Source organism: Clupea harengus, chromosome 8 (assembly GCF_900700415.2).
Source record: "Clupea harengus chromosome 8, Ch_v2.0.2, whole genome shotgun sequence".
In the NCBI taxonomy this organism is placed as follows: Eukaryota; Metazoa; Chordata; class Actinopteri; order Clupeiformes; family Clupeidae; genus Clupea; species Clupea harengus.
This window is the reverse complement of record NC_045159.1, coordinates 18,088,453-18,099,824: the sequence shown is the minus strand read 5'-3', so window position 1 is coordinate 18,099,824 and position 11,372 is coordinate 18,088,453. Positions and strand designations below refer to the sequence as shown.

The 11,372-nt window shown below is 42.7% G+C and overlaps 1 protein-coding gene across 1 annotated transcript in view; it reads left to right on the top strand.

The window, feature by feature from the left end:
- The window catches only part of mogat2 (monoacylglycerol O-acyltransferase 2), a 14,449-nt gene extending 8,186 nt beyond the window's left edge, over nucleotides 1–6,263 (top strand). The window contains exons 3-6 of the mRNA XM_031572196.2: nucleotides 1,856–2,060; nucleotides 3,248–3,422; nucleotides 3,798–3,997; nucleotides 5,065–6,263. Coding sequence (XP_031428056.1) covers nucleotides 1,856–2,060; nucleotides 3,248–3,422; nucleotides 3,798–3,997; nucleotides 5,065–5,219 — 735 coding nt within the window. The 3' untranslated portion in view covers nucleotides 5,220–6,263. The remainder of the gene's footprint in view (nucleotides 1–1,855; nucleotides 2,061–3,247; nucleotides 3,423–3,797; nucleotides 3,998–5,064) is intronic.
- The last annotated feature ends 5,109 nt before the right edge of the window (nucleotides 6,264–11,372 follow it).

The following is an 11,372-nucleotide window of genomic DNA, read 5'->3' as shown; positions in this document are numbered from 1 at the left end:
GGAGAAATTGGACAGCCTATTGTCATTATTCAGAGATGGTCAAGCAGTACAAAGCCAAGCCTCAGTGAAACTGATTGGTTGATGACCAGAGAGAGTCTACTCTCAACCTACTTTCTCTGTTTGTACACAACACAGGGGCTCCTCTGATGATTAACCCCGGTGTATGCAAACCCAAAGGGGGCAGGGAGCTCATCTAGCGATGAAGTTCTCTGGACCCGACGTCAATTACTATCCGGGCAGATTGTGTAGGTAAATTTATAAAATAATTCAAAATAAAGTTATAAGTTCAATGAAATAAGAATATGAAATATAAGAAATAAGTTCAATGGGGAATAGGATGAATCACTGAAGCCACAAAACTGAATAGTGTAGATCAATTGTATATTTCTTGTCCTCTTAATTTGCCCTTTGGTCTCCACTTGGAAACACATAATCCTCATGATTCCATAAAAACACTCTATATTAATCTTAATCTTACTTGAAATCATTCAGCAAACCTTAATGTATGTTAAGGGGACATTTTATATAAAAACAGAAAATGAATAAATAAATAATGTGGTAGCCAACTACTGAAATATATAATTTTTTTCGTGCCCTCTGAACACTACCCCTTAGAAATATTGCACCTAAAAGAGGGGTTTCTGTTTGAGAGACAGTTAAGAGTTGAACATGGTGGAACGGAAGTCAGGGCTGTTGTTCTGCACCATTCCCCTGATCTGATCTGATCTGGTCTCCTCTCAGTGTAGCTCTCATTTCGGCTCAAACTAGCTTGGGGTTTATTTTTGCCAGTGAAATCAACCCTCGCAAAGGGCGCAGCCCCGTGTAGCCTTGACCCTCTTATCTGACAAACAACCACTGAACTGCTCTGTTTTGACACCACTGTACGATTCAGCGCTGCACGCATGGAACAGCAACCTTTGACAAACTCCTTTCAACCTGAAGCACGAAGCCTGTTTATCTAGTGCCTCATACACAGTGGTAGATTAGGAGGGGGGAAGATAATGGAGGAAAAAAACAAAACATGGCTGAACTGTTGTTGTAGTTTGTTATGTAATGCACAAGAGCTTTGTCAGCTTTCACTGCGTTGGGTCTGAATTTTATAAATATTTCTGGATGTTTACTTTACTTTTTGGAGAAGGGAAACACTTTATAAGGGTGCTTTGGCCTTTTCCCATAGGACTCCATCACGAACCCTCAAGGGTGCTATTATCTAATGCATAGGATGGTTTCATGTGTTACCTGACTTTCCTATAAGTTCAACACTGATGGGACTTCCACATTACATAACAAGAATTTACGGTCTGGAGACAAATTGCAATTGCTGACTAAAAGTATGTTGAAAATGAATGCTAAAAAGGCTATTCCTACAGACTTCTCCTTCTCCTTATTCCTATCCCCTAACATCCAACGATGTTAAATCTCCTTGAAGCCCCTCATCCAGGAGGCATTCAGACTGATGTTACCGCTGTTATCACTCCTTGTCAGTTTTAATCTGCATTACCATGTTTGTCTTCTGATGCACGTGAATAAAAGCTAAATCTGGCTAAGCGAGTCTATCAAATCCCCCACACCAGGACATTAGACCCTTATTCCCACGTAGCCTGTGTAGCCTCCAAAGGATGTCTGCTCTATGATGTCTGCGTGTTCCCTGTGTAGCCTCCTAAGGATGCCTGCTCTATGATGTCTCCTCATGTTCCCTGTGTAGCCTCCAAAGGATGTCTGCTCTATGATGTCTGCTCGTGTTCCCTGTGTAGCCTCCTAAGGATGCCTGCTCTATGATGTCTTCTCATGTTCCTTGTGTAACCTCCTAAGGATGTCTGCTCTATGATGTCTGCTCGTGTTCCTTGTGTTCCAGCTGGTGAAGACCGCTGATCTGGACCCCAGGGAAAACTACATAGTGGGCTTCCATCCCCATGGCATCCTGGTGGCCGGGGCCTTCACTAACTTCTGCACAGGGGCCACCGGCTTCAAGAAGCTGTTCCCCGGCCTGAGGTCCTACCTGCTTATGCTGCCACTGTGGTTCCGGGCCCCTTTCTTCAGGGACTACATCATGTGTGCAGGTATTCTGAGCAGTCATAGTATCTGGGGCATCAGAAACTCATGGAGTTTATAATGGTCTGAAATTGGTCAGGAAGAAAGAGCTTTCTGAAGAAACAGTTTATTATTTTTTTTAAGAAATCAAGGTTAGAAGTTGGCAAGAAACTTTAGATATCTTCAAATGTGTCAGTCTCATGGAATACTAGTCTTCTAGAGAGATCAGAGTTTCAAAGATGAGTCATATCTGAGACTGGCTACGGAAAGGAAATCAATCAATCAATCAATCAACTCTAGAGGAAGTGTGATGGTGCTCTGGTGTTGGTACGATATGTCATGGTGTACAGCGTAAAAGGAATCAACTCTAGAGGAAGTGTGATGGTGTGGGGGTGCTCTGGTGTTGGTACGATATGTCATGGTGTACAGCGTAAAAGGAATCTTTAACAAGGAAGGCTGTGGCTTCAAGTCCAACTTCACGTCAGACCCTGTGAATGGGACTAGACTGGAGCTGATTGTATCCTACAAGATAGAGACCCAAAGCATCACAAAGCATCACTCCGCGCAAGACCTGTTTAGTGAAGAAGCAGTTCAGCTGAAATACTGCAAAGTTTGTAATTGCTGTGAAATCAAATCTTTGAGCACAAAATTGTTATTCCAAGCAGAAATCATTTTTTCATGATAAAATTATTATATGTCTTGACTATATGGAAAAATAATTCTAGACGATTCAAAGGCTATGAGTGTGCTTGCAGAATGTCATAGTCGCATAACATTTTGTCACAATGATCTCTAAGCGCCTTGTGACAATTTTATTGTTTTGGCGTTATAATTTATAAATACAACTGAATTGAATGGAATTTAATGAGGCTGAGCATTGTCCTAAAGAATAGTACGTCAGAACATTGTGTTTACATACATAGTGAAGGATGTGTTTGGGGCCCTGCAGGTGTTAGCTAACCTACCCTCACAGACTTACAGAGAGCAGCAGAAGCCCAGGAATTTAGAACTGATCCGGAAACCTGGAAGTATGTATATATAAATAGAAATATCATCCCATATTTCCAGGTGTCCGGATCAGTTCTTAATTCCTATGGGAAAATATGGGAGACGATATTATATATAATATCGTCTCCCATATTTTATATATATATAAAATATAACATGTGTATGATGCAAAATGAGTGACATAGATTACTGCTGTGTTGTGTTTCAGGGCTAATTCCCTCAGATAAAAACAGCGCCAGCTACCTCCTGCGGAGGAAAGGAGGGGGCAATGCCGTGGTGATAGCGGTGGGCGGTGCCCCTGAAGCCTTAGATGCCCATCCTGGTGCCTACTGCGTGCTTCTGGCCAATAAGAAGGGTTTTATCAAACTGGCAATGGAACACGGGTACGAGAACAGTTCCAGCTGATGCACTGCTGTTTATGATCTCAGTGAATAATCTGAATTTATTGCAGCAGTTAAAACATACAGTTTTAACTTAAAAACTTGATAATACTCATTTGTTTCTGTTAATCAATACATTCTTATTCAAATTCGTTAAGATTAATATTTGAATGTACCCTAAAGGCAAGTAATATCTGTTGGTATGTGATAGGTCAACCTTTCTTTCTTTCACAGTCCATGCTCAAATATTCAAAATATTCTCTTTAAAAAATCCTTAAAAAGATAAAAAAAATGTGTTATATGGTAAATGCATACAGTAGTGCTCAATAAGCAATATGCTGTTGTATGTCAGATCTCATGCGTCAGCTTTCCCCACAGTGCCCACCTGGTGCCAGTGTACTCTTTCGGAGAGAACGAGGTCTTTGACCAGGTGCAGAACCCCAAAGGCACCTGGCTCCGATGGATTCAGGACCGGCTGCAAAGCATCATGGGCATTTCTTTGCCACTTTTCCACGCACGGGGAGTATTCCAGTACAGCATCGGTGTCATTCCCTACAGGAAGCCAATCAACACAGTCGGTGAGTGGAAAGAACACAGACCACAGACAATCTGCACAACACCGGCCATCGTGTCTCATAACATGTTTTCAAACCATTTCAAATGTACAATAGAACAACTTGAACAGCAAATCCACACACACACACACACACACACACACACACACACACACACACACACACACACACACACACACACACACACAGACACACAGACACACAGACACACAAACACACACAAGAGGTGGACATGAATGTTAACACATTGAGGTATTGCAACTTGATCTTCTGTCCAGCATATCACTACAGGCGTTTGTGTGTGCGTGTGTGTGTGTGTGTGTGTGTGTGTGTGTGTGTGTGTGTGTGTGTGTGTGTGTGTGTGGATTTGCTGTTCAAGTTGTTCTATCCTCTCCTGGGAACTCACCCAAAGTGTTGCAAAAGTGTTACACTAGTCAGATGCCAATAGTTCCCAGTGTCAACCGAGGGCTGCGGTTTCATATCAGTAAACGTGAGAATCATTGATCAAGGAAGGTCACTGGTTCACCTGAACCTATGCCATCACAGGTCACTGGTTCACCTGAACCTATGCCATCACAGGTCACTGGTTCACCTGAACCTATGCCATCACAGGATCCCTGAAGGTCACCGGTTCACCTGAACCCATGCCATCACAGGAGCCCTGGAAAAGAGATGGACAAGTTTGGCCAAATACCAGCATAGTTATCAGACGTACTGTCCGTTCAACATTTATTTTCTTTTTGCCCAGAATGTAACTGAAATTAAAATACAAAATCAAGTTAACAACTTCTTAGATAATGTGCACCATCACTTTTCATTATTACATGAACAACAATATAATTGTTATGCGTTCAAATAAATAATATCCTTACATGTCATACATATTTATAAAGCAACTTACAACTCTACACATTCATCTATGCAGGTGAATGCAGGACATATAGAGGGTATATTCTGCTGTTAGCAGTAGTATGTTGTCAGATCTGAGAGACATTTCCCCTGAGTATTTATGCATTATATATACATTAATATATAACAGCAGTGAATGTTCTGTGTGCTTTTTCCGACAGTGGGTAAGCCAATCAGAGTGGAGAAGAAGGAGAAGCCGTCGTCCGATGAGCTGGATGATCTTCATCAGGTGTACATGGACGCCCTGAGCAAACTGTTCGAGGAGCACAAGGGCAATTATGGCGTACCTGAGGACGCACACCTGAGCTTCATCTAAGACTGACGTTCCTCCCTCTCCCACATCTACACACACGCACACACACACACACACACACACGCACACGCACACGCACACGCACACACACAAGCCACACATGCACACACACACACCACACACACACACACTCCTGATATGCTACTGATGATGGTATCTGTTGGTGAATCATCTTTACTGCTCTGCAGATGACTCAGCTCTAGCCGCTCACCTCAAGTTCTATCAACACTGCCAGAGGAACAGGAAAAAGACATCATGGACACACACACACACACACACAGACACACACAGACACACACAGACACACACACACACACCTCAAGTTCTATCAACACTGCCTGAGGGGAAAAGACATCATGGACACACATGGACTTGTATGCTGGGGACAGGGCCAGTATGATACATGTACGAGAGAGTTATATATATTAATACGACAAACATTTATAGATATATTTGCATTTAAAAGCACCATGGAGCTGTCTCTAATATCGCTCAGGTTTAGAAGTACTGCTTCTCAAAGAAAACATGCTCTGGACAGATGTCAGGATTTCTGAGCAGGTTTTCAAAAGCTCATCTTAACATTTGCTGTGATCTTTAAAAAAGAAATGTAATCTTAAGAAATGTGTCTCTTGGCCCTACATTTGCTGCCTAATCCCCGGAGACAGTAACATCTGTCAGGAGGATATGTTGACTTAACTGCAGGTTAAGCAAACTCAAATAATCTGTTGAAATACCTTCCACATACTACAAATAAAGACAGAATTTTGTGTCATTATATAAACAGAATCAAGCAAAAACGGATGTAAATCCATTCCCATTTCACCAGAGATTTGTATTGAAACAAAATTGTAAAAATGTTGACCTCACAAGTAATGTCAATCGTAGATCCACAGCGCAACCTCTAATAATGCTATTTACTAATTTTTTGCAAATGTACATTGTACATTTACTGTAACATGCTGATCATTGTACATAGTTCAATAGTGTAATTATGATGTCTCATATGTGAAATCGCCAAAGAAATAAAAATGTACCAGACCAAGGTTATCAACGCCATTAAGTCCTCTATGATAGAGTTTGGACATTGGAAGTCTGACTGTATCATTTCCAAAGACATTTTTTTTATAACTGATGGCAAAGGTCGTCAATTTCCAAACCAGTCATCTGCATGGTAGTGGCTTGTGTCCAGTGTCCTATTTATACAGGGGTGTTTAAACTCTCTCTGGTCATGAGGGAGGGGAGGGGGAGAGAAAGACAGAGACTGAGGGAGGGAGGAAGAGAGGGAGACAGAGAGATAGAATTGGAGTGGAGAGAGAAAAAAGAGAGGGAGAGAGAGAGGATGAACAAAAGGAGAGTCAGGAAGAGAGAGAAATACATGCAGAGTGCCAAACATGCAGTGGGTGTGTTGGGGGTGTGCTACCAGCCTCTGTTACTGCCCTTCATGATTGCCACACTGCCACCCTGGCACATGATGGGGAAAATGACCCAGCCATGGCTTTTCAGAGACCTCAGAGAAACTAATGTGCCCCTTTGGCATGAAGTCATCAAATGGAACTCTTCACCAGTGTAAAGGAAGCCATTGCATCCATCCCCACATGTGTAACTTTGCTCTTATTTAGTCTGTTCACAGTTTTACACACTTATTAAGCGATTATTAAGATTGTCTCTATAACCCACCAGTTGTAGTAATACTGAAGAGAACCAATCAGCAGCCATGAATCCAGCGTGGATTGTGTGTGTGTGTGTGTGTGTGTGTGTGTGTGTGTGTGTGTGTGTGTGTGTGTGAGTGTGAGTGTGAGTGTGAGTGTGAGTGTGTGTGTAATACTGAAGAGACCCAATCAGCAGCCATGAATCCAGAGCTCATTAGTGTCCAGAGAGTTTGAAGAAGACTATATAACAGACAGCACTGTGGTGGGGGGGTGGGCTACATACAGGAATGAAGTGAGCCCGTTTCCAAACCAAGGGTACATGTATGTAGTACACATTAAAGGAGCTCTGTGTGGTTTAAGGGGAATTAAGATCAACATAATCAACATAATCAACATAAGATAACAGACATTAAGGTATTTTTATGTCAGTGATATGCTCTTCAGAGTCATTATTCCTGTCATCATGGCCGTCAGTTCCATTTCTATTCCATTACACTGGGTATTTCAATTTTCATTTCTAACCAATTAGTCTCTCTTAGTCCTTAGTCCTGCAAGTCATGTCTGAAAACAGAATGTTACCTGAATATGTGTGTACATGACGTGTTTGTGTGTGTGGGCATGAGTGTGTGTGTGTGTGTGTGTGTGTGTGTGTGTGTGTGTGTGTGTATGTGTGTGTGTATGCGTGTTTGTGTGTGTATGTGTGTATGTGTGTGTATGCGTGTGTGTATGCGTGTGTGTGTGTGTGTGTGTGTGTGTGTGTGTGTGTGTGTGTGTGTGATGTGCCTTGTATGGCACGCACTTTGAGCTCAAAACACACCTCTGCTGCACTTTGAATAAAAAACAACATTATATAATCTAGTATCTCATATCTCTATTATATAATCTCATTGAGAGCGCCATTAGAACATACCCGTGTTTCTTGTCAACAAGAAGATGAGCATGGAGTAAAGAGTAGTCATGCACACAACATTGCAAAGTGATATCCTATCTTTATGTAATGCTTTATCAATAACCAGCCACTTGTGCTTAAGAAGAAGAATATTATTATAATAAATATTATTGCAGTCCTTTCGGAAAAAGTTTTTAGACCCTTTCAAGATTTCCACATTTTGTTATGTTTCAGATTAAATTCATGATTTCCTCATCAATCTACACACAATACCCCACAATGACAAGGCAAAAGACAGGTCACCTCATTGATACCACCCCTATAGGCAAACACGGTGGTGGCAGCACTGGTAAGCACTGGTAGACTAGTCAGAATAGTGGGAAAGATATATGCAGAAAAATGCAATCCTGAGTGAAAACCACTTCCAGAGGGCTCAGGATCTCAGACTGGGGCGAAAGTTTACATTTCAACAAGACAACAACCCAAAGCACACCGCCAAGAAAACACAAGAGTGACCCAGCCAGAGTCTGTAGAGCAATAGAGCATCTCTAGAGAGGCCTGACAGTGGCTGTGTGTGAACGCCACCCATCCCATTCTGCCAAGAAGAGCGGGAGAAAGTTCCAAAAGAAAGGTGTGTCAGGCTTGTAGCATCATTCCCAAGAAGACTTGAGGCTGTCATTGCTGCCAATTGTATGAATGTGTGTGTGTGTGTGAGCGTGTCCGTGTGTGTTTGTGTGTATATAAATATGTATCTCACAATCACCAAGGTCACCAATGCAAGGTCCAAACCAAGAGTTTATTCTGGCATTTAAAGCAATTGCATCATAATAGTTAAACATCTAAGTTTGATGCCAGGAGAACCTTTGACCTTGGCCAGCATACAGTAATAATTTCACGTGGGCACTGGCCGTCCAGGCAGAAGGTGTTTCCTCATCTGTGCTGGCAGTAGCTGACCAGCTCCTTTGGCCGGGAAACAAATGCACCTCCTGCGCCTGAGAACCTTGTCTTATTGCACATCTTCCACCATCAACAGGAATCAAACCACTGATTTCAGCAGAGGTGTGGTCTCCAACCTGGAAGCCACAGACCATGCAGCATCTACTGTAGGTCTTTGACAGAGGTGACGATCACGGTGAGACCAGCCGGAGCACTTTCACACAGCTGCACATTCACTGGTTTCTCAAGACCAGTGTCTGACTTCGCTGAGTTGTGTTGCAACTACAGCGTGCTGAATGTGATTGGGACAGTTGATGGCACAAAACCCAAATCCAACTCGTCAGCTCTGCTCTGGCCAATGGCAGACCTGCTCCACCTAATATAGCCCACCAACGCGCTTGGAGTGCTTGATAAATGACTCCGACCAGCCAAGAATCTTTTGGGAACTTGCTTTGAGAGTGTAAAGAGGGGTGAGAGGCAGGCCACTTGGCGAGTGAGTGATTCGGTGAAGGTCAAGGCTTTAGTGGACACTGACCAGAGACCCAGAGCTGGGGGGGGGGGGGGGGGGGGGGGGGGGTTGAGACTGGGAACATTTCACAACCAGTCCATCAGCTGTCCACTGTCCCTCTGCTTGGCATTGGTCTGGTCTGCTTGGCATTGATCTAGTGAGTTGCCTCAAAGCCACGAGAGGAAACTGTTACAGCCGTCTGACACCTGTCTCTTCGACAAATGGATTACAAACCAATAGAAAAAATCTCATCTATCAATTGCCATAATTACTATAATCTATAGATATAGACGGATAGATATACAGTACATATACAGTAAGATTACCATGATACCACAGTCAGTTATTTTATTTAGTGTCTTCAACTTTCGTCAGTGACAATGGATGTGCTAATGCAGACACTTGAATTACAATGGTGCAACACATTGAGCAATGTCAAAGCCACAATACTAATTCTAGTATTTTGAAGATGATTCCATGCGGAGTCCCCAGCTCTGTATTTCAACATTTTTAGTGCCAGGCTGTCACTTGTTTAATGTAATCAGCAGCCTTATCACAAAGTCCTTTAGTTCAAAACAACAGTTTCTGAAAACTACTCACCAGCCAACAACAGTGGACAGTAACAGATAAGATACATGATTAACGTGAAAAGGAAGCCAGTCTTCCCTTCATTCGTGTGATGTGATGTAATGTAATGTTTCCTGTGCCACTGGCTGATACAAAATCTCAAAACCGAACAGATCCACCCACACGCTCAACAGCTGTCAGGGGGTTTTTTCAGCTTTGAGGCAGGTCTGCAATTTCGTCAAACGCACCTCCTTTTTTTTCTCCAAACACACCTTTCGTGATTGGGGCCAAAATAACATGATTTTAACTCTCATCTACTCTCAGCTCTCATTTTCCAAATGACCCTGGCGTATGTAGATCTTGCTTTGCACACTTAAGAGATTAACATTTAGGACTGGGTAGCTGGTAAAGCGTCCCTCTGATAGCCCTTCTAGGTAGACCCTGTCTGTGTAAGCAGCACAGCACAGTGGAATGGTGCATCACCACATCTGTGTCAAATAAATCTTCCTGCAGGTCTTTTGAGTCACATGAGGGGATTGTTTGGCCTTTTCTACCCAGCAGACATGCAGTTTTATCTCAAAGTGTTCTTGGTCCTCAAGATCTCGCCTTGACTTCCAGTAACCCTTAACAGTGATTTCTTTCCAGTGGAGTAACGTAGTTACGACGGGCCCAGGTGCAGGCTATTATGACGGGCCCTAGTCAGTGGCGTAAGGCAGTGGTTCCCAAACATTTTACACCCCCTATAGTTACGCCCCTGTTTCAGTCATTGGAAATTACAAGCTGGAAATGCATTGATGTCTTTTTTTCTTGTGGGCATCGGATAGGTTCATTCAGATCCCCTGTCCGGTGCTGAGAGGAGCCTGTGTTTGTTGAGTGATGCCACAATATTTGAGGAGTAAAATAATTCATCAGCTTTTGGGAATTGTCATAAGCTGACCACTACGAATGACAACTCTGACCTACTTTACTTTTAAGTCCTAATGAGTAAAGTAAGGCCTGACAAGTTAATGTTATGTTCTGAGACTTCAAAGTGAAAGGGTACCCAACCTTTTGCACATACCATAATTACTGTTAATAGATAGATATAATCTTTGTGGTCCTGCAGGAAATCTGTTTTCACAGTCTGTACAATTGCCACAGACATTTACAGATAGGTAAATACATGACATTATATGTGCCTATGGCATGACGGCAGTAGTTTGGAATATTGATTAAGGGAGTGATCGGTGTCATTTACTATTGTGAGTGCAAAACGTGTGGTGTCTTTGTCATACATGTCTGAGAGGTTTGGTGTAGGGGAGCGGATGATGTTAGAGACAGCATGTGTGACCATATACAGTTTGTTTTTGACGGTCAACATGGTGGAGGAACAGGGGGACAGTGCAGCAGGATGGAGTTGGGTGGTGCTTTTGCAAAGTAACAACAGGAGATGTCAGGCAACAGAAAGTGCTCTGAGTTTGTGGATGATGTGGACGTTCCTTTTTTTCTTCTGAAGGCTGCTTGAAAACCCCAGTGAAATGCTCACGAAGGCAGCTTTGTTGTTGGTGTTGTTGTTGTTGTTGTTGTTGTATCCTGTTGCGCAGGGTTCATGGTTGGGCATTCATGCT